Genomic DNA, 23,822 nt, shown 5'->3' with positions numbered 1-23,822 from the left:
TTTAAGGGCTCACAACTCTAAGGGGGTCCGTGTGAGAAGGTTGTGATTGATTGAGCAAGCAGGGGGTACGTGACTGGGGGCTGCATGCACCGGTAATCAGAACAGAACAGAACAGGACAGGGATTTGTCACATACGATGTCTGGAATCTATAGATAATGTAACTGGTTAGGTCAGGGGTCCATCTTTAACTACCAGGCCCAGGGCATGGTGCTGGGCTGTCTGCCTGTGGATTTCATTTCTGCCTTTTAGTTTTTACTTCTTCTTTCTTTGGAGGCAGAAATTGGGCATAAGACAATATGAGGGGTGGTCTCCTCCCTTAGGTCAGTGGTCTTTTGGCCAACATAGTGAACCCCCATGTCTACTAAAACTACAAAAATTAGCCAGGTGTGGTGGTGCAGGCCTGTAGTACCAGCTACACAGGAGGCTGAGATGGGAGCATTGCTTGAATCTGGGAGACGGAGGTTGCAGTGAGCGGGGATCACACCAGGGCACACCAACTTGAGCCACAGAGAGACTGTCTCAAAAAATAAACCACACAAAAGAAAGAAAAGAAAAAGAAAGAAAGAGAGAGAGGAAAGAAAAGAAAGAGAGGAAAGAAAAGAAAAGGAAAGAAAGAAAGGAGGGAAGGAAGGAAGGAAGGAAGGAGAAAGCAAGAAGGAAGGAAAGAGTAAGCAGGAAGGAAAAGAAAAAGAAAGGAAAAGAAGAAAGAAAAGAAAGAACGAAAGAAAGAAAGAGAAGGAAGAAAGAAGGAAGGAAAGAAATGAGAAAGAAGGAAAGAAGAAAGAAAGAGAGAGAAGGAGAGAACAGGAAGGACAGGTGCCCCTCGGAAGGGGAGAGGATCAGGACGCGCCTGGAAAGCGGACTCTGAACCTCAAGACCCTGTCTGTTCACAGCCAAGCGCGCGACCCTGGGAGGCGTCAACTCCCCCAGGCGCCTCACTCAACTCATTCTCCCCCAGTTTCGGTGCCTGTCCTGGCGCAGACAGGACCCAGAAACAAACCACAGACCCGGGCGTAGCCGCCAGGGCGAAGGTTACTTTGGATATCTTCCCCTCCCCGCCCCACTTGGACGCGCTTGCAGAGGGTTACGTTGACAAGGCTCTTATTATTTATTTATTTTGTGTCACCAACCTGTGGCGGAATTTGCAGTTGCATATTGGCTCTGATTCGCCCCGCCCCCAATGACGCCTGCCTGGGGGCAGTGAAAGTACAGCCGCGCCGCCCCAACTCTGCCTGCACACAGAAATCAGCACGTGTCCCGTGAACCCCGCAATCTCTGTGCCCACAAAATACACGGACTGACGTCCGATCTACTTTAAGAGTTGAAACCTACGGGTCTGGGGGGCGAAGAGCGTTCCCTCCTGCCATGGGACAACGGGGACAGAGCGCCCCGGTCGCTTCGGGGGCCCGGAAAGGGCGCGGCCCAGGACCCAGGGAGGCGCGGGGAGCCAGGCCTGGGCTCGGCATCCTCAAGACCCTTGTGCTCGTCGTCGTCGTCGCCGCGGTACTGATGTCGGTGAGTCCCCGCCGCGGTCCCTGGCTGGGCAAGAGCGCTCCTGACGCCGGGAGCGGGCAGGGAGAGAGGGGGACACGGCGGGGGTGCGTGGCCCGTGTCGCCCGCGGCCGGGCATGTCCGGGCAAGACGTACCAGTCGCCGGAGTCGGGGAAAGAGCCGGGTCCCCGGGCTGGGCAGGAGCGACCCGGGCCGCGAAGGAGCAGAGCGCGCGTTCCACTCGGTGTAAATTCCCGAATCCAGTGAGGGAGAGCGACAAGGTGGGAATTCCCGAGTAAGCCGCGTGAAGCCACAGTGACGTCGTCGGACTTTGATTTTGTTTTCTTTCCTTACTTTCTTTTTCTTTCTTTCTCTTTTTCTTCCTTTCTTTCTTTCCCTCCCTTCCTTCCTCGCTCAGTTCCTGCCTTAATTTCTTTTCCTTTTGCGCCTTCGAATGAATTCCTAAAGGCACTCATTGCAGATCGCTTTGAACCCGCGGCCAGCGAAGAACTCCCCTGTGGTTGCTGCGTCCCAGTGGTTCCGTTCCGCGCGCGGGAGCGGTCGCGGGCGCAGCTGGAGAGGACCCTTCCCCTCCTTAGCGGCTGCACCCCTACGCGCGCGGGGCCGCTCATCGCCAATGCCAGTGTTTGGGGTTCCTTGGGAAAATGAGATTCAGGAGAAGGGAGTCTGTGGCACTTGGGGCCTGACCTGCTTGATAACAGCAGCTGCATTTTGGTCTGGCAAGAGCCTTTCTTGCCACCTCTCGGCAAGTATCTGTGATAATGGGGAAGGGACACAGGGTCGGCTTTGTAGGGAACAGCACGGTGTGCTCAGCGCCGGGAGAGATTGTGAATCATCACATTTTACAGAGAAGGAGACCGTAGCTCAGCGAGGGGAAGTGTGTGGGCCCAGACCTAACTCAAGACTGTACAGAGGGGCTGGAAGGGAGAGGAGGAACCGTGAAAGTAAGGTCAAGAGAATGCTGGTGTTGACCTAAAGAGTATCAGTGTGAAGCACTGGAGTTTTATGGGATATTGTTACACACCTCATGTTGAGTTCACTGTTTCCACCCCACACCACTGTGTGTCCTTGGTATCACCTCTGAGTGGAGGGAGGGCGGAATCGTCCTGATGAGGAAGGTGTACAGGGGCCTCCGCCTCCTCTTCCTGCTGTGGTTTCCGTGGGCCTAGACTCCCAGGGCATCTTGCTTCTCTGTGGGTGGTGGATCTTTGGTCTCTGGCTGCTTTTATGATTTTTCTTAGCACTGGTTTGCAGTGATTTGGTTTGTTTGCCCTGTTGTGGTTTTTTTCTATAAAGAATTTCTTGGATTTTTGGCTTTAGACTTTTACGTTCTTTCTACCTGGAAGATTTTTTCTGTAAAGAAAGCCACAACTGGGTTGTGTTGAATTTCTCAGATTTGGGGTTTTAGAGTTTATGTTCTCCTTGGAGATTTTTCTGTAAAGAAAGCCACGACTACCGGGTCTGGTAGTTCATGCCTGTAATCTCAGCACTTTGGGAGGCCAAGGCGGGCAGATCACACGAGGTCAGGTGTTCAAGACCAGCCTGACCAACATGGTGAAACCCTGTCTCTACTAAAAATACAAAATTAGCCGGGTGGGTGCCTGTAATCCCAGCTACTTGGGAGGCTAAGGCAGGAGAATCACTTGAACCCGGGAGGCAGAGGTTGCAGTGAGCAGAGATGGCGTCACTGCACTCCAGCCTGGGAGACAAGAGCAAGACTCCAAAAAAAAAAAAAAAAAAAAAAATAAGAAGAAGAAGAGGGAAGGAAGGAAGAAGGAAGCCACAATAGAGTTATGTTGAATTTCTTGGATTTGAAGTTTTAGAGTTAATGTTTTTTTGTTTGTTTGTTTTTGTGATGGAGTGTTGCCTTTGTCGCCCAGGCTGGAGTGCAGTGACGCGATCTCAGCTCACTGCAACCTCTGCCTCCTGGGTTCACACCATTCTCCTGCCTCAGCCTCCTGAGTAGCTGGGACTACAGGCGCCCGCCACCATGCCCGGCTATTTTTTTGTATTTTTAGTAGAGAAAGGGTTTCACAGTGTTAGCCAGGATGGTCTCGATCTCCTGACCTCATGATCAGCCCTCCTCGGCCTCCCAAAGTGCTGGGATTACAGGCGTGAGCCACCGTACCTGGCCGAGTTTATGTTCTGCTTGGAAGATTTTCAGCCATTATTTCTTCAAATACTCTGTCTCTTCTGGTGACCGTGGTCTTAATACATTTACGTTAGAATGTTAGATTTTGTATCAGAATTAACTTAGTATCTGTTCTTTTTTTCACCCCATCATTTTCTATGCTTCACTTTGGGTAGTTCCCAGTGAGGGCTCTTCAAGTTCATTGATCTGATTCTGCAGAATCTAACCTGCTGTTAATCTCATCTACTGTGTATCAGACTTTTTTTTTTTGAACTTTAGAAGTTCTCTTTTGGCTTTTTTAGTGTCTTTCATTTATTTCCTGATCTTTTTTGTGTTTTTCTTTTTTGAGACAGGGTCTTACTCTGTCACCCAGGCTGGAGTGCACTGGCACAGTCAGAACTCACTGCACCCTCAACCTCTTGGGCTCAAGTGATCCTTCCACCTCGGCCTCCCAAGTACCTGGGACCACAGGTGCTTGCCACCACACCTGGCTAATTTTTGTATTTTTAGTAGAGACCGGGTTTCACCATGTTGCCCAGGCTGGTCTCAAACTCCTGCGCTCAAGGAATCCTCCCACGTTGTCCTCCCAAAGTGTTGGGATTACAGGCCTGGGCCACCATGCCCAGCCTATGAGTTTGGTGGCGGTGTTTTTTGTTTTTCTCTTTTTTAAATATCCTTGAGTACATTTGTAAGCTTTAGATGACCCGTTTTAAGGTCTTTAATGTATCAACACCATTATATCTGTTATCACGCCACTGTTTCTGTTGATTGCATTTTTTTTCCTGCCTGTGGGGACATTTTTGGTTTTTTTCCATGCATAGTAATTTTTTTATTGCATGACATTGTGAATTTTGCTTTCTTAGGTACTGAACATCATTGTGTTTTTTCAAAGTCTATTGGGTATTACTCTGGTCACAATTAGAAAACTGAGGATCAGTTTGCTCCTCTGATACTAGCTTTTAACTACGTATAACCATATGCCTTTTGTTCAGTTTCCTTATTCAGAGGCTCATTTAGTTAACTACTAAGGGTATAGTGGTCAATTTCTGATAGTAACTAGCCAGCACCCCTGGCATGTGGTCTGTCCACTGTGGGAAGGGGAACAGGAACATGCAGATCTCTCAGCCCTGCATGGGCCACAATCTAGTCTTTCCTTCCCTGGGTGGCTTCTTCTCAGGCACGCAGAGTCAGTCTCAGCAGACACTGGACACGTCCTCTGCAAGGAGCAGCTGCTTCTCCCAGTCTCTGCCCTGCACTTGGCCTCTGGAAGCTCCTGCCTGTGGTTCTTAACAGAGTCTACAGAGCTCTACAGGGTCCTCTGCCCCTGCTGCAGCTGGAGGCTGTCCTTATGCAGTGAGCTGAGGCCATAGCTAGTCTCACTGTCTGTGCTTGGCGGCGGGGGTGAGAGTGATTCATTCATCAGGTAGACGAGGAGCCCTTTACTCTGGGAAAATCTATGCCTGAGCTGGGGAAGGACAAATGAGCCCTGTGTGAATACTGCTCCCTGGAGCCCACAGTCCAGTGGAGCAGATGACAGCAGGGACCTCAATAACTATCAGGAAGCATGAGGTCCCACCACTGTCACCTCCCCTACCTCCAGAGTGGCTGTGCTGGCTCCAGAGATGTCATCCCTCCATATCTGACTGACAGAGGGAGGCTGTGCAGTCCCAAGGCTGCAGGTCATGGTAGTTTGGCCGGGATAATATGGTTTGCTTAAAATCAACATTGCGGGTAATGATCATAATAATCAGAGCATGTGTTTAAGTGAGTTCTGTGTTCTAAGCGCTTTCCATACATATTAACACTGTCAGTTCACACAACAACCTATGTAGAAACTGTGATTATCCAGGGCAGTTTTAAGGATGTGGGTGACTCAGAGAAGAAAGAGGAGGTTACTCGGGTTAATTTTTGATGAGAAATATTAGCAGGCATTAGGCTCAAACTTGGTATAAAGCAAGGAGCCTGTGTCACAGGTGGGTGAGTCACAAGACAGGGAAACCCCGCCAATGACTCATGTCCGGGAGGAGGCAGGGTTCCTAGAATTCAATGGGTCAAGAACTGAATAAGCCAAACCCCTGGCCTCCCTTCTTCTTGTTTTCCTTCTCTCTCTTAACCATGCCCATGGACACCCCCATGAGCCCATTTCTGTGGCCCAACACAATCACACATCTCTGGCCACATGCCCATTCTCCCTCAATCAGAGAGGCCCACGGATGGCACAGCCTCGTCCTGCACAGCAGAAAGAGTGAATGGTCATGAATGGATCTATATTATTTCAACTCTCCTACATTTTGTAATCATATTACAACATTAATTCAGCAGTACCTCTCTTGTGTTTACTCCCCTCCCCCATCACACTGGCTTCCTGTCTGTCTGGGATTCTGTCTGCATGAACTCTTTCCTCTATGTCCACTACTGTCCCTACCACTGATGGCATTTGTCACCTCTGCCTGAGCAGCCCCTCCAGACTCTTCACAAGTTCATGGACTTTGAGGTTAATGATGGCTGTGCCTCAGCTCCTGTGAATGGAAACTGTGCTAAGGAAAGGAAGGGCCGTGTCGTGTTCCCAATACGCCATGGCTCCTTGCATATGTGGTTGCCAGGCGCCTACATGTCTTCCATGAGTGAATGAATGGGTAGCGTGGATTCTAGGAAGCTGCACTAATGCAGATGTCGTGTCCTCAGCCTGCTCATAGAGTGCGTTAAACGTGAGAGGTGGGGAGTGTGGCAGGCAGGCCGAGGACAGAACAGAGGATCTGAATAGAGTGTGGAGGATCACCCACATCGAGAGTCACCAAGGCCATTGTCAAGTTTTCACTGGGGACATCCCCCATCAGATCTACCCTTTAGAGATCATTGTTCACCCAGTGGAGAGTGGATTAGATGAGTGACCTCAAGTGTGGCCTGGGCAGCATTTGGGATGGGTCCTAGTGATTAGGGTGAGGGTCAGGTTGCATTATCATGAAGGAGGCAAGTGGCAGCTTACCAAGTGGTAACAAATTTGCCTTACAGCAGGTATAGGACACTCTATAAAGGAGGATGTGTTTTGACATTTTCATGATTGACTATTATAAATTTACTTTCCTTTTAAAGGCAATCAGAGCTGTTTAAGCTGATTTTTCTATAGCTGCTTGATTTAATTTCACTGAACCGTATTACATCATGACGAAGGTGTAAAACTTACATTTTGTGGGTTTTTTTTCATGATTACAGCTAACGTTTCAGGGATATCAGGATGTCTTAAGTTTTGGCTACATGGTTATGGGTGATTGCCATGGGGTGTATCTAAACTGTGTTTTTAATTTTTCTTTAATAGTACTAAAATGAATTCATCAAAGAAGCAGAATACAAAATCAACTGGAAAAGTCAATTGCATTTCTATACACTACCAATGAACAATTCAAAAAAAGAAATTAGGAAAAAATCCATTTACAATAGTATCAAAAATAATAAAATAGGAGTAAACTCACCAAGGAGGTGGAAGACTTGTGCAATGAAAACTATAAAACATTACTGAAAGTAATTAAAGAATACAAAAATAAATGGAAAGCTACGCCATGATTATGGATTGTAAGACTAATTATGTCAACATTTCCTAAAGTGATCTATACATTCAATGTAATCTCTATCAAAATCCCAATTACATTTTTGCAGAAATGAAAAAATGTATTCTAAAATTCATATGGAATTTCTAGGGACCAGAATAGCCAAAACAATCTTGAAAATGAATAAAAATGTAGTAGGATTCACATTTCCTGATTTTCAAAACCTCCTGCAAAGCTGCAGTAATCAAAACAGCATGGTACTGGCATAAAAGCAGGCAAATAGATCAGTGGAATAGAATAGAGCAGCCAGAAATAAACCCTCACATATATGACCAAATTATTTTTCACAAGGATGCCAAGACGGTTGAATGGAGTAAAGGGCTGTCTTTTCAATGAAGGGGGCTGGGAGAACTGGATATCCATATTCAAAAGACTGAAGTGAATCTTAGCCTAACATCATATATAAAAAATAGCTAAAAACAAAAACAAAAAAAGATGTAAATGTAAGTGCTAAAACTACAGAACTCTTGAAATAAAATATAGGATAAAAATTTTGTGACATTGGATTTGGCAATAATTTCTTGCATATGACACCATGGACACAGGCAACGAAAGAAAATATACATATTTTGGGCCAGGCGTGGTGGCTCAAGCCTGTAATCCCAGCACTTTGGGAGGCCTAGACGGGCGGATCACGAGGTCAGGAGATCGAGACCATCCTGGCTAACACGGTGAAACCCCGTCTCCACTAAAAAATACAAAAAAACTAGCCGGGCGAGGTGGCGGGCGCCTGTAGTCCCAGCTACTCGGGAGGCTGAGGCAGGAGAATGGCGTAAACCCAGGAGGTGGAGCTTGCAGTGAGCTGAGATCTGGCCACTGCACTCCAGCCTGGGCGACAGAGCAAGACTCCGTCTCAAACAAAAAAAAAAGAAAATATACATATTTTGGACTTCATGAAAATCAGTAACTTGTATGCATCAAAATATATAATTAACTGGATAAAAAGGCAAAACCCACAGAATGAGAGAATATATTTGTAAGTCATATATCTGATAAGGTCTTAATATCTAAAATACATAAAGAATTCCTATAGTCCAACAAAAGAAAAACAACCCAGTTAAAAATGGGCAACTGATTTTTATAAACATTCCTCCAAAGCAAATATACAAATGGTCAATAAGTATATGAAAAGATACTCTAATCACTAATCATTAGGGAACTGCTGTCAAAACCACAGAGATACCATCCTATACCCATCAGGATGATGATTATAAAAAACACACATACAGGACGGGCCCGGTGGCTCACACCTGTAATCCCAGCACTTTGGGAGGCCCAGGCGGGCGGATCACGAGGTCAGGAGATCCAGACCATTCTGGCTAACACCGTGAAACTCCATCTCCACTTAAAAAAATACAAAAAAATTAGCTTGGCGTGGTGGCGGGCGCCTGTAGTCCCAGCTACTCCAGAGGCTGAAGCAGAATGGCATGAACCCAGGAGGCAGAGCTTGCAGAGAGCCCAGATTGCACCACGGCACTCCAGCCTGGGCGACAGAGCCAGACTCCGTCTCAAACACACACACACACACACACACACACAGCATTAGCAAGGTTGTAGAGAAGTTGGAACCCTCATGCCCTGTTAATGGGAATGTAAAATGGTGCAGCCACTGTGGAAAACAGTTTGATAGTTCCTCAAAAGTAAAAACAGGATTACCAGATGATCCATCATTCCCAATTCTAGGTATATGTCCAAAAGAATTGAAAGCATGGTTTCAAACAGATGTTTGTACACCCACGTTTATAGCAGTATTATTCACAATAGCCAAAAAGTGGAAGAAACCCAGGTTGGACAGATCAATAGATAATGTGGTATATTCATACTATGGAGTATTATTCAGCCATGAAAAGGAAGGAAATACTGGCACATGCTACACAATGAATGAACATTAAAGACATGCTCAGCAAAATGCCATTTATAAAAGGACAAATGAAATAGGATTCCACTTATATGAGGTACCTAATGTAGTCAAATTCACAAAACCCAAAAGTAGAATGTTGGATGCCAGGAGTTGTAAGAAGGGAAGAATGCGAAGATGAAATAACTTCTGAGGATGGATAGTTGTGATTGTTGCACAACAACATTAATAAATGTAGTGTCACTGAACTACATACTTTAAAAGATTAAAAGATAAGTTTCATGTTATATATAATTTACCTTAGTTTTAATTTTTTTTAGAAGAAAGCATTTATTATAGTCACTATAACAATTACATATAAAATGGAAATATTGTTGATTTAAAAAGCCAATGCACAGGCCGGGCGTGGCGTGGCTCATACCTGTAATCCCAGCACTTTGGGAGGGCGAAGCGAGTGGATATCCTGAGATCAGGAGTTCAAGAGCAGCCTAACTAACATGGAGAAACCCCATCTCTACTAAAAATACAAAATTAACCGGGCATTGTGGCGCATGCCTGTAATCCCAGCTACTCGGGAAGCTGAGGCAGGAGAATCGCTTGAACCTGGGAGGCAGAGGTTGCGGTGAGTTGAGATTATGCCATGGCACTCCAGCATGGGCAACAGGAGCGAAACTCCATCTGAAAAAAAAAAAAACCAAAAAGCCAATGTACAATTAAAATGGAATTCTAAAACATACTCAATGAACATTAAATATGCAGGTAAGAAGGAACAGGTAAAAGAAATAGAATTGACAAAAAATGGTAAAATTATAGAATTATTTTGGCTATATTAATAATTACACTAATTGTAAATCCACCAAAGACTATAACTCAAAGGTAGATATGGTTAGAAGGATGAAAAAGTGAGACTCAACTACATAATGTTTATAAGAGATGGAATTTTTTTTTTTTTTGAGACAGAGTCTTGGTCTACTGCCCAGGCTGGAGTACAGTGGCGGGATCTCAGCTCACTGCAACCTCTGCCCGCTGGGTTCAAGTGATTCTCCTGCCTAAGCCTTCCAAGTAGCTGGGTTACAGGCATGTGCCACCATGCCTGGCTAATTTTTGTATTTTTAGTAGAGATGGGGTTTCACCATGTTGGCCAGTCTGGTCTTGAACACCAGACCTCAGGTGATCTGCCTGCCTCAGCCTCCCCAAGTGCTGAGATTACAGGCATGAGCCATTGTGCCCAGCCAAGAGATGGAATTTAAAAGCAAAATACAGGTATATTAGGAGCAAATGGATGAAAACAGAGATACCATTCAAGTAATAAGCCTAAGAAAACTGCTGTGGCTATCTTAATATCATATGAGGTGGATTTTAAGGCCAAGAATATTATAAGACATGAAAAGGGATCTTTGTAGTGTTGAAAGTTATTTCATTCAGTAGGCATAATGATCATAAAGTATATGTCCTCAATAATAGAGCTTCAAAATAAATGAAGCAAAAATTTATCCAGCACTTTGGGATGCCAAGGTAGGCGGATTCACCTGAGGTCAGGAGTTTGAGACCAGCCTAGCCAAAATAGAGAAACTTTGTCTCTACTAAAAATACAAAAAGTAGCCAGGTGTGGTGGCGTGCACCTGTAATCCCAGCTATTGGAGAGGCTAAGGTAGGAGAATCACTTGAACCCAGGAGGTGGAGGTTGCAGTGAGCTGAGATCATGCCACAGCACTCCAGCCTGGGCAACAAAGTGAGACTCCAATCTCAAAAACAAACAAACAAAAAAAAATTACAAAATTCAGAGGAAATTATAATACACTTTTCTAAGCAATTAATGGAACAAAATTTGACAAAAATATCAGTAAAGTCATAAAAGATCTGAACCACCTTGACTTAATTGACATTTATAGAGCACACATGCATCTATTGAAAACTCATTCTCTTCTAGTGAAGATGGTACCCTCACTCATTTTATAGCCCATATTCTGAGCTATAAAATAAGTCTAAGTAAAGTTTCTTTTAAAAAAGAGAACTCATATAATGTATGTTCTCTGATCTCAATGAAATTCAATTGGAAGTAGATAAGAATGTCTATAAAGACCTCCAAATTTGGATGCTAAGCAACGCACTTATAAATAATCCATGGGCCGGGTGCGGTGGCTCAAGCCTGTAATCCCAGCACTTTGGGAGGCCGAGACAGGCGGATCACAAGGTCAGGAGATCGAGACCATCCTGGCCTACACGGTGAAACCCCGTCTCTACTAAAAAATACAAAAAACTAGCCGGGCGAGGTGGCAGACGCCTGTAGTCCCAGCTACTGGGGAGGCTGAGGCAGGAGAATGGTGTAAACCCAGGAGGCGGAGCTTGCAGTGAGCTGAGATCCGGTCACTGCACTCCAGCCTGGGCGACAGAGTGAGATTCCGTCTCAAAAAATAAATAAATAAATAAATAAATAAATAAATAAATAAATAATCCATGGTTCAAAGGAGAAATTAAAAAGTAATTCAAAAATATTTCAAAATAAATGATAATGAAAACTTAACTTATCAAAACTTGTGGGGAAGCTATTAATATGATTCTTTTTTTTTTTTTTTTTTTCTGAGATGGAGTCTCACTCTGTTGCCCAGGCTAGAGTGCAGTGGTGTGATCTTGGCTCATTATAACCTCTGCCTCCCAGGTTCAAGGGATCCTCCTGCCTCAGCCTCCTGAGTAGCTGGATTACAGGCACACACCATCACACCCAGCTAATTTTGGTATTTTTAGTAGAGACGGGGTTTCACCATGTTGGTCAGGCTGATCTTGAACTTCTGACCTCATCACCCACCTGCCTTGGCCTCCCAAAGTGCTGGGATTACAGGCGTGTGTCACCACGCCCAGCCACTAATATGGTTCTTAGAGTAAAATGTGTAGCTTTCAATGGTTCTATTAAAAGAATGGGAGTTAAGGGAAGTGGAGAATGACCCTCAATGATATAGAGTTTCTTTTGGGGGTGATGAAAATGTTCTAAAATTGATTATAGTGATGGTAGCATAACTCCATGAGTATATTAAAAACCATTAAGCTATACACTTTAAATGAGTGAATTATGTGAATATAATTGTTAATTATGTGAATTAGACCTTACCAAAGCTATTAAGAAAAAAAGCACTGAATAAAATCCATGACCTGAAGAACCCCATTAATAAATTATAAAATGTAAGTGTCAATTAAAACCAAGGGAAATAACAAGGAAGGTTAAAAATCAATGTAATCGAATACAAACAATAAAAAGAATCAAACTGAATCAAAAGTTTGTTCTCTAAAACTATCAACAAAATTAATAACCTTCTAACTAGACGAACAGAGAAAAAAAGAGAACAGAAAGTACCAGTGTTATCAGGAGTTAATGGTTTATTATTAAAAACTATGCACCATTAAAAGGATAATAAAGAGATCTTATCAATAACTTTAGGCCAATAAATAAATTTGATAACGTGGGTGAAATGGACAAAATCTTTCTTTTTTTTTGAAACGGGATCTCACTCTGTCTTCCAGACTGGAGTGCAGTGGCATGATCTCAACTCACTACAACCTCTGTCTCCTGAGTTCAAACAATTCTCCCGCCTCAGCCTCCTAAGTAGCTGGGACTACAGGCATGTGCCACTATGCCCAGCTAATTTTTTTGTATTTTTAGTAGAGACACGGTTTGTCCATGTTGGTCAGGCTGGTCTTGAACTCCTGACCTCAGATGACCCACCCCACCTCAGCCTCCCAAAGTGCTGGGATTACAGGCATGAGCCACTGCATCCAGCCTAGTTGTTTTCAATTTCACATATGAAAACATACAGTATTTCTTATTTTGTGCCTAACTTATTTCACTTAGCATGATGTATCCCAATTCCATACATGTTGTTGCAAGTGACAAAATTTCTATCTTTTTAAAGGCTGAGTAGTATTCTGTATTGTCTACATACCACATTTGCTTTATCCATTCATCTGTTGATGGACACAGTTGATTCCATAACTTGGCTGTTGTAAATAGAGCTGCAATGAACATGGAAGTGCAGATATCTCCTTGACATACTGATTTCAAATCTTTTTGGTAAATACCCAGAAGTGGGATTGCTGGATCATGTAATAATTCTATTTTTAGTTTTTTGAGGCACCTCCATACTGCCTTCCATAATGGCTGTACTAATTTACATTCCCACCAGCAGTGAGCAAGGGTTCCCTTTTCTTCGTATCCTCACCAACACTAGTTATTGTTCATCTTTTCCATAGTAGTCATTCTGATGGGTATGGAATGATATCTCATTGTGGTTTTAATTTGCACTTTCCTAATGATTTGTTATGTTGAATTTTTTTAAATATATCTATTGACCATTTGTGTGTCTTCTACTGAGAAATGTCTACTCAGGTCCCTTGTCCATTTTGTAATCAGATTATTTGTTCTCTTTGAATAGAATTATTTGAGTTCCTTATATATTTTAGATATTAACCCCTTATCAGATGTATGGTATGCAAATATTTTCTCCCAATCTGTAGCTTATTGCTTCACTCTGTTGTTTCATTTGTTGTGCAGAAACTTGTTTTTTGTTTTTTTGTTTTTTGAGACAGAATTTTGCTCTTGTTGCCTAGGTGGGAGTGCAATGGCATGATCTTGGCTCACCACAACCTCCACCTCCCAGGTTCAAGCGATTCTCCTGCCTCAGCCTCCCAAGTAGCTGGGATTACAGGCACACACCACCATGCCCAGCTAATTTTGTATTTTTAGTAGAGATGGGGTTTCTGCATGTTGATCAGGCTGATCTTGAACTCCTGACCTCAGGTTGTGCAGAAACTTTTTATGTTGATATAATTCCATTTGTCTATTTTTGCTTTTGTTGTTTGCACTTTTGGGGCCAAATCTAAAAAAGTGTTGCCCAGATCAATGTTGTGTAGTCTTAGCCCCTGTGTTTTCTTCTAGTAGTTTAATGGTTTCAGGTCATATATTTAAGTCTTTAATCCATTTTGAGTTGATTTTTGTATATGGTGTAAGATAAGGGTCCAATTTCATTCTTCTGCATATGGATATCTAGCTTTCCTAACACCATTTATTGTGGAGACTTTTTTTTCCCCATTGTGTATTCTTGTAACTTTTGGCAAAAATCAATTGACCATAGCTATGTGGATTCATTTCTAGGCTGTGCATTTTGTTCCATTGGTCAATGTGTATATTTTTATACCTGTGCTATGCTGTTTTAATTATTATTGCTTTCTAGTATAGTTTGAAATCAGGTAGTGTGATGCCTCCTGCTTTGTACGTTTTGCTCATGATTGCCTTGGCTATTTGGTTTTTTTTTTTTTATAGTTACATATGAATTTTAGAATTGTTTTGTCTATTTCTGTGAAAAATGATATTGGAATTTTGATAGTGATTACACTGAGTCTATAGATTGCTTTGGATAGTATGGACATTTTAACAATATTAGTTCTTCCAAGTCATGAGCATTTATTTTCATGCATTTGTGTCTCTTTCTACTTATTTGTCTCTTCTATTTTGTTCATCAGTGTTTTGTGGTTTTCAATGTACAGGTCTTTCACTTCATTACATTTACTCCTAAGTTTGTTTTTTTTTTTTTTGGTCATTGCTCTTAATAGGTTTGTTTTCTTAATGTCTGTTTCATATAGTTCATTATTAATATATAGAAATGCTACTGATTTTCATATGTTGATTTTGTATCCCACAACTTTACTGAATTTGTTTACCATTTCTAATAGTTTTTTGGTGGAGTCCTCAGGGTTTTCTATATATAAGATCATGTCATCAGCAAATAGACAGTTTTACTTCTTCCTTTTCTATTTGAATATCTAATAATTATTTTCTTTTTCTTGCCTAATTGCTCTGGCTACGACTTCCAGTACCATGTTGAAAAGAGGTGGTGAGAATGAGCATCCTTGTGTTGTTCCTGATATTAAAGGAAAAGCTTTCAACTTTTCACTGCTGAGTATGATATTAGCTGTAAGCTTGTCATATAAGGCTTTTTTGTGTTGATACATTCCTTTTACACCTAATTTGTTGAGTGAGAGTTTTTATCATGAAAGAATGTTGTGTTTTTTTCAAGTGTTTTTTCTACATCTATTGAGGTGATCATATGGTTTTTGTCTTTCATTTTGTTAATATGGTATATCACATTTATTGATTTTCATATGTTGAACCATCTTTGCATCCCAGAATAAATTCCATTTTATCATGGTGAATGATTCTTTTAATGAGCTATTGAATTTTGTCTACTGGTATTTTGTTGAAGATTTTTGCATCTGTGTTTATTAGAGATATTGGCCTATAATTTTCTTTTCTTACAGTGTTCTCTTCTGACTTTGGTATCAAGGTAATGCAAGCCTTGTAAAATAAGTTTGGAAGTATTCCCTCCTCTATAATTTATTTGGGAAAGTTTAGAAAGGACTAGTTTTAGTTCTTGTTTAAATGTTTTGCTGAATTCAGCAGTGAAGCCATCTAGGTCCTGGGTGTTTCTTTGATGGGAGACTTTTCATTACTGATTCAATATCCTTAATCATTACTGGTCTGTTCAGATTTTCTCTTTCTTCATGATTCAGTATTGGTAGGTTGTATGTGTCTAGAAATTTGTTCATTTCTTCCCGGTTCAATCCTTTGGCATATAATTGTTCATAATATTTTCATATCATCCTTTGCATTTCTGTGGTATCCATTGTAATGTGTCTCCTTGTTTTTTTTTTGTTTTGTTTTGTTTGTTTTTTGTTTTTTGTTTTCTTTGAGACAGAGTCTCCCTCTGTTGCCCAGGCTGGAGTGCAGTGTGATGATCTTGGCTTTGCAACTTTTGCTTCCCAGGTTCAAGCGATTCTCGTGCCCCAGCCACCCAAGTAACTGGGATTACAGGTGTGCTCCACCATGCCTGGCCTTTTTTTTTTTTTTTTTTGTATTTTAGTAGAGATAAGGGTTTGCCATGTTGGCCAGGCTGGTCTCCAACTCCTGGCCTCAAGTGATCCATCCGTCTTGGCCTCCCAAAGTGCTGGGATTATAGGTGTGAGCCACCTCACCTGGCCTCCTCATTCATTTTTTATTTGATTTATTTGTCTTCTTTCTTTTTTTTAGTCTAGTTACAGGTTTGTTGATTTCATTTATTTTTTTCAAATAACTAACAGAATTTTGATAGTCTTTTGTATTTTTTTCTAGCCTCTATTTTATTTATTTTTGCTCTGATTTTTACTATTTCTTTTGTTCTGCTAACTGTGGGCTTAGTGTATCTTTTTTTCTATTTCCTTGAGGTACAACATTAAGTCTTGTATTTGAGATCTCTCTTCTTTTTTGATGTAGGCATTTATTGCCATTTCCTCTTAACACTGCTTTTGCTGCATCCCATAAATTTGGTTATGTTATCTTTCCATTTCATTTTCTTAATATATTTTTAAATTTTCCTTTTGATTTCTTCTTTGACACATTGGCTGCTCAGGAGCTTGTTACCATTCAAGTTCTTTGTTCATTTCTTGACCACATTGTTGGCTTGTTGTTGTTGTTGTTGAGTTGGAGTTTTTTATATATTTTAGATATTAACCTTTTATCAGATATATGGCTAGTAAATGTTTTCCTCTTCCCGTGGGTTGCCCCTTTACCATTGATTATCATTTGATGCACAAAAGTTTTATATTTTTATATAGTGCAAGTTATCTATTTTTTCCTATATTGCTTGTGTTTTGGGGATCACATTCAAGAAATCGTTGCCAGATCCAAGGTCATGAAGAATCGTTCCTATGTTTTCTCCTAAGTTTTAGGGTTTTCACTTTTATGTTAGATTTTGGATCCATTTTGAGTTAATTTTTGTATATATGTAAGTTAAAGGTCCGAGGTCATTGTTTTGTGATGAGTCAATATCTAGATTTCCCAAGACCATTTTAAAAAAGATTGTCCTCTCTCAATTAAATGGTCTTGGTAACTTTTCCAAAAATTACTTGATATATACAGTCATGCACCACATAACAACATTTCTGCCAACAACAGACTGCATATATGATGGTGGCTCCAGCAATTATGTAACATACTACACAGGTTTGCAGCCTAGGAGCAAGAGGCTATACCATATAGGCCAGGTGTGCCATAGGCTACACCATCTAGGTTTGTGTAAGCACACTCTCTGATATTCACACAGCACAATCACCTAACAACCCTTTGCTCAGAACAATGTTGATCAATGCATGGCTGTACGTGCAAGTTCATTTCTGGGCTCCCTGATCTAGTCCATTGGTCTATATGTCAGGCACCTTTTAAAATCAGAAGTTCATTATTTAATGTTTGATCCTGTATCCCAATTTTTTAAGTTTGCTATATCATAACCCCCATTTATAAAAATGTGTATGTGTGCCCGTGTGTCTGTTTGTGTGTGTGTCTGTGTAAGAGAGAGAGAATGAGAGAAAGAGAGAGAGAATAGGCATACCTATGGAAAAATAGTGGAACTAAATTAGACAAAATATTTTTTTTTTTTTTTGAGACGGAGTCTTGCTCTGTCGCCCAGGCTGGAGTGCTGTGGCCGAATCTCAGCTCACTGCAAGCTCCGCCTCCCGGGTTTACGCCATTCTCCTGCCTCAGCCTCCGGAGTAGCTGGGACTACAGGCGCCCGCCACCTCGCCCGGCTAGTTTTTTGTATTTTTAGTAGAGACGGGGTTTCACCGTGTTAGCCAGGATGGTCTTGATCTCCTGACCTCGTGATCCGCCTGTCTCGGCCTCCCAAAGTGCTGGGATTACAGGCTTGAGCCACCGCGCCCGGCCGACAAAATATTAATGGATGCTATCTTTAGCTGGATTATCACGTGTGGTTTGTGTATTCTTCTAAAAACTTTCCTTGCCCACATTTTCTGGAATAAACATGTTTAGAAGAGTTTTTCAAGTGAATGTTACTTGGCCTTCCCTGAAATACGAAGGGACGAACAAATACAAAAGGATGTTTGAGAGGTGAGAGCCACAAGAAAGATGAGGGTTCTGTTTAGCTTGCGTGCCTGGGTTCAAGGGAATGTGAGTGGATCCTGGGAGGGGTGAGCACTGGAAGCCACTCACACCCATCCCTGCTTTGTCCCCACAGGTCTCAGCTGACTGTGCTCTGATCACCCGACAATCCCCAGTTCCCCAGCGAAGAGCGGCCCCACAACAAAAGAGATCCAGCCCCACAGAGGGACTGTGTCCGCCTGGTATGTTTAAGATGGGTCTCGGATCCTTGCCCCTCCTCCCCTTGTCTCCATGAGCTTCCAGTCTGTTTCCCTTGCACTTCCTGGTTCTTTACGCCACAGAGAGGCATTGGGTGCCTCCAGCTCTAGGCTCTGTCCTTCTAGAGCCTTCCTGCTAGGATGGTATCAAGACACACAAATGAATGAGACAGCCAAAGAGACTGATAGGCACCTTGAGGGAGAATTGAGTGGAACAGAGATGGGGCTGGTGAGGCCTCCAGGCAATGGTGACTTTGGGTTGACATCCGGAGGTGGGCAGGGCCAGAGGTGCAGAGAACCAGGAAGAGTGCTCCTAGGAGGGTTCCACTGGAACAATTGTCGGGGGTCAGGAGTTGGGGAAGATGGAGCAACGGCAGGGGACTACTGTGGGGAGTGGAGGGTTACGAAGTTAGAGAGACAGGTGGGTTCAAATCCTACACAGAGGAAGTTGGATTTTCTTTCGCGAGTGATGGATGTCCCTGAGAAGTTTTCAGCAGAGGGCCACCAGCATTGGATGTGCATCCTGAGTGCCCACTCCTGGATTGAAGTGGAGCAAGACAGGAAGAAGGTGGAGGGCCTTGAGTGTGAGGCCCTCCCCTGGGATGTTACGTGGTGCCCTGTAAGGTCATTTGAGCCCCGAGAGATGCAGCAGGACCCTGGCCTGAAGTGTGCTTGGTTCACCTCGCACTTCTTTCCCTCTTTCCCCTGCGTGTATGAGGTAAGAATCGATTGCTGCATGAAGGTTTCCAGGGCTGGCAAGTGTGGCAAGCAGTGGCTTGTTAAATCCATTTACAAATTTGCATTTCTTTTCCATGACTAAGGGCAACAGGAAAGGCTTGCCTAAGGGCAAACTCATTGCACGAGTGGGCTTGTCAGGAGCAGAGCATGGAGAAGGAAGAACCCAGTGTGAAGCAGACACAAACTCATCTGTAAATGCTCCTATTGCTGTGGTCCAGAGTCAAGACCAGGGAGCAGGACAGGAATAGGAAGAATTCAAGAAGTATTTGGGGTGTGGATGGATGACATGTGGGGAATGAGGACAATCAAGGCAACAAACTCAACTGCTCAGGGTAACTTGGCCTCTGAGGGGACAGTGTGTGGCAGGGCTAGCAGTGCACATTTGGGGACCCTAGCACATAGGTGATGCTTGAAGCCTCTGTCTTGAGGGTGCCCCCTGGAAGAAGCTGTAAATACTGAGAAGGAGGGGCACAACTGAGCCCATTAGGATTTGCAGTTGGAGACGATAGACCAGGGAGACAGGACTGCAATGGGCTGAGCAGGAGCAGTTGGAGAACTTCCATCCTAGAGAGGAGATGGCCCTTCCAACCACAGGGAGCAGGCCATAGCAAGCATCGAGGACTGAGACGTGAAAACTCCTCGAAATGTGCATTTCTCTTCCTGTGAATGAGGTCAAGAATCTGTTCATGACACAGACACCATTTGTACACGGGTTCTGCTAGGTTTTCTTCACTCCTTGTAAGAGGTTAGGTTTTTTCTTTGTTTGTTCGTTTTAATCATTGAGTCACATGAATTCTTACAGATTAGGGAAATTATGCATTGATTGATTGATTGACTGATTGATTGATCGAGATAGGATTTCACTCTGTTGACCAGGCTGGAGTGCAGTGGCAGGATCATAGTTCACTGTAGCCTTAACTGCTTGGGCTCAAGTGATCCTCTCACCTCGGCCTTCCAAAGTGTTGGGATTACAGGCGTGAGCCACTGCGCCGGGTCCAAACTTCTAACAAAAATTCCCATATAATGCCAGGCGCGGTGACTCACACCTGTAATCCCAGCACTTTGAGAGGCCAAGGTGGACAAGGAGTTCAAGAACACTTGAGGCCAGGAGTTCAACACCAGCCTGACCAACAAGGCGAAACCCTGTTTCTACTAAAAATGCAAACATTAGCTGGGTGTAGTGGCATGCCTGTAGTCCCAGCTACTTGGTAGTCTGAGGCAGGAGAATTGCTTGAACCCGGGAAGCAGAGGTTGCAGTGAGCTGAGATCGCACCATTGCACTTCAGCTTGCGTGACAGAGTAAGACCCTGTCTCAAAAAAAAAAAAAAAAAAAAAAAAAAAAAAAAAAAAAAAAAAAAAAAATTCATATATATTTGCAGTCATTTTGTGGTTTTCTATTTTATAATTAAGTCATTGAGCCACCTGGACTTTATTTTGTTGTAAGAGGCAAGTAAGGAAGACACTTTATTATTTTCCAGCCACCTTTTTAGTTGCCCCAACACTATTATTAAATAATCACATTTTTATCAGTGACATGAATCACTATCATTATGTATGATACTTACATTATGTATGATAATAATGTATCATTATGGTACATTATTAAGTAAGATTTGTGTAATTTGGGTTTTTTAGAATGTCTTTCAATACTAATAAAAATAATTCAGGAATCTTGTGGGTAGCATATAGATGATTATGGTCTATTTTTTGCTTTTGTTTTACTCACTCTACCAATCTCTGCCTTTTAATTGCAGAGTTTAAACTATTTTCAGTTAACATAGTTATTGACAAGAAAGGATTTGTTTCTGTTCTTCAACTATTTGCTTTCTTTATGTCTTATATATATTTTGTTCCTCCCTTACCACCTTTTAAAAAAACTTTAGTTTATTTCTTGGCATGTACCATTTTGACTTACTTCTTTTCTTTTCTGCACATTTTAAAATGTATTTTCTTTTTTTCTTAAACATATATTTTGTATATGTATATCTTTAATAAATTATATTTAAATATATACTTATTTTAATATAGATATCTTAAAGATATGTATGTATATATTTATCTTAAACATATATATCTTTTATATATATAATATATATATATAGAGAGAGAGGGTCTGCTCTGTCACTCAGGCTGGAGTGCAGTGTTGTGATCTCGGCTCACTGCAGCCTATGGCTGCTGGGTTTAAGCGTTTTTCCTGCCTCAGCCTCCTGAGACAAGGAGTAGACACCACGCCTGGATAATTTTTGTATTTTTAGTAGAGACGGGGTTTCACCATGTTGGCCAGGCTGTCTCAAACTCCTGACCTCAAGTGATCCACCTGCCTTGGCCTCCCAAAGTGTTGGGATTACAGGCGTGAACCATGCACCCAGCCAAAAATTTATTTTCTTACTGGTTTCTTGAAGATTACAGTTACCTTCTTAAGTGTCTAAAAAGGTAGTTTTATAATCCCGGCATAATTTCATTGCAATCCAAATACTGTGCTCCTGTACAGCTCCATCTCTCCAGCTTCCTGTTGTTGCTGTCATAGATCACATCCTTGCACACTGTGTGACCACTGACGTCGATATTAAGGACGTGTATATGTATGGAGCAAAGCTGACTGGTGATGGTTGATTTTACATGTCAACTTGGTTACCCAGATACTTGGCCAAATATTATCCTAGATGTTTCTGTGAAGGTGTTTTTTGTTGTTGTTGTTTTTAGATGGGATTAACGTTTAAATCAGTGGACTTTGAGTCAAGCAGATTACCCCCATAATGTTGGCAGGTCCCATCTAATCCGTTGAAAGCCTCAATAGAAAAAAGAGTGACCTCCACCAAGAAAGAGGGTGTTCTGCCAGCAGGCAGCCTTCAGACCTGAGCTGTGACGCATCTCTGCTGGCCTATCCTGTACCTTTTGAAATTGCCAGCCTCCACAGTTAAGTGAACCAATTCCTTAGGATAAATCTCTGTCTCTCTAGAGCAAGGGCCCCTGACCCCCAGGCCATGGACCAGTACTGGTCCGTGGTCTGTTAGGAACCAGGCCACACAGCAGGAAGTGAACTGTAGATGAGTGAGGATTACCGCCCGAGCTCTGCATGCCGTCAAATCAGCGGCAGCATTAGACGTCATAGGAGTGCGAACCCTATTGTGAACTCCGCATTCGAGAGACCTAGGCTGCGCACTCATTATGCGAATCTAATGCTTGATGATCTGTCACTGTCTCCCATCACCCCCAGATGGGACCGTCTAGTTCCAGGAAAACAAACTCAGGGCTCCCACTGATTCTACATTATGGCGAGTTGTATAATTATTTCATTATATGTTACAATGTAATAGTAATAGAAATAAACTGCACAATAATGTAACATGCTTGAATCATCCTGAAACCATCCCCATTCCCCCAACTCCAGTCCATGGAAAAATTGTCTTTCAGAAAACCAGTCCCTGGTGGCAAAAACGTTGGAGACCCCTGCTCTAGAGAGCCCTGACTAATACAGGATTTTTAAAGATTTGAAATTCTTTTAAACCATACTTAATGTCCAAGTAACGGAAATAATAAGATTGTATTTCCACCTAACATAATACAGCTATCCTATATACAACTGAAAACGCACTAACCCTTTCTCCAGAAAAGGATGCAAAGTCCTTGAGTGGTGTTTACTCCTCTCCTTGATACCCTGGAACGTAAATACTATAGAGTGAACAATACTTAAATACTATGATATAAATTCAAAATATCTTATGTCATGTAACAAGGGGATAAGAGAAGGAAGAAAACACAGATATTTGCTTAACATATATTTACACATAAGCACACACATATAACACAATAAGGAAGAAATACTTATAATGATTACAGTCCTTGTTTCCATAGCTGGTCATGTCATTGTAGCTGGTATTTATAAGAAGCTTCTTTTGCTGTGCATTCTGTATTCCCCGTGCCCTCACTAAGCACCTCAGCTGGTCATGGCTCTATGCCTGGTAGAGTGAACCAACCTTCATTCCTGAAGCCTCAGAGCTATTAGTGGTCTTGCCTTAATTGGGTTGTGATAGTTTTCCATTGACTTTAATCACAGGGCATGCTAATACTAAGAGATGCCCTAAGGAGTCTCCTGCATTCTAAACATCCTCTTCCTTACATCCATTGTGGAATAACAGTCCAATTTCCCCTTTGATTTCCCCTTTGTGGTCAGAATCAGTCAATCCAGCCAGGAGGGTTTGTGTAACTGGTTTTTGCCTGTTGATTCAGAGGCATGAGGAACCCAAAGTGGCCAAGTGGCAGTCTTAACTTCAAGTTACATGGAATCATTGTTGTGTCTCCTCATGGAATCATTCCTCCCTCTGAAACTCAGAGTTCTAGCAAAGCATAAAGTCGAGGAACCAGGCAGCAAAAAATTTGCTACCGGGCCACGAAGGGTAATGTGGAATGGGGCCACTCCTACTTCCGCCCCTAGATTCCTGGACACATGAATCCTAGCAATGGAAGACCCAACCCCCTGTATTGGAGGATAATTCAGAGCATAGACAGCCTCCTGGAGAACCTTGTTGCAGCCCTTCAAGGTACTGCCATCCAGCTGACATTATAAATGAGTCTTCAAAAGGCCGTATCCTACCATCTTATCAAGCCAGCAGCTTTGAGATGGTGGGGAACATGGTAAGACCAGTAATTCCATGAGCACAGGCCCGTTACAGTGGGCAATGCATGTGCCATCAAGTGAGTCTCTCAATCAGAAGCAATGCTGTGTGAATACCATGACTGTGGATAAGGCATTCTGTGAGTCCACAGAGGATGGTTTTGACAGAAGCATTGCGTTCAGGGAAG

General features: G+C 42.5%; 1 protein-coding gene across 2 annotated transcripts in view; it reads left to right on the top strand.

The window, feature by feature from the left end:
• Positions 1–1,063: 1,063 nt before the first annotated feature.
• TNFRSF10B (TNF receptor superfamily member 10b) overlaps positions 1,064–23,822 on the top strand; it is a 41,501-nt gene continuing 18,742 nt past the window's right edge. For both annotated transcript variants that reach the window (XM_023216719.1, XM_023216718.1), the window contains exons 1-2: positions 1,064–1,516; positions 18,161–18,266. In XM_023216719.1, the coding sequence (XP_023072487.1) occupies positions 1,367–1,516; positions 18,161–18,266 (256 nt within the window). In that variant the 5' untranslated portion in view covers positions 1,064–1,366. The remainder of the gene's footprint in view (positions 1,517–18,160; positions 18,267–23,822) is intronic.

The sequence above is a fragment of the Piliocolobus tephrosceles genome, chromosome 7 (genome assembly GCF_002776525.5).
Source record: "Piliocolobus tephrosceles isolate RC106 chromosome 7, ASM277652v3, whole genome shotgun sequence".
Taxonomy (NCBI): Eukaryota; Metazoa; Chordata; class Mammalia; order Primates; family Cercopithecidae; genus Piliocolobus; species Piliocolobus tephrosceles.
The sequence above is the reverse complement of the archived record's forward strand: the minus strand, read 5'-3'. Positions and strand labels throughout refer to the sequence as shown.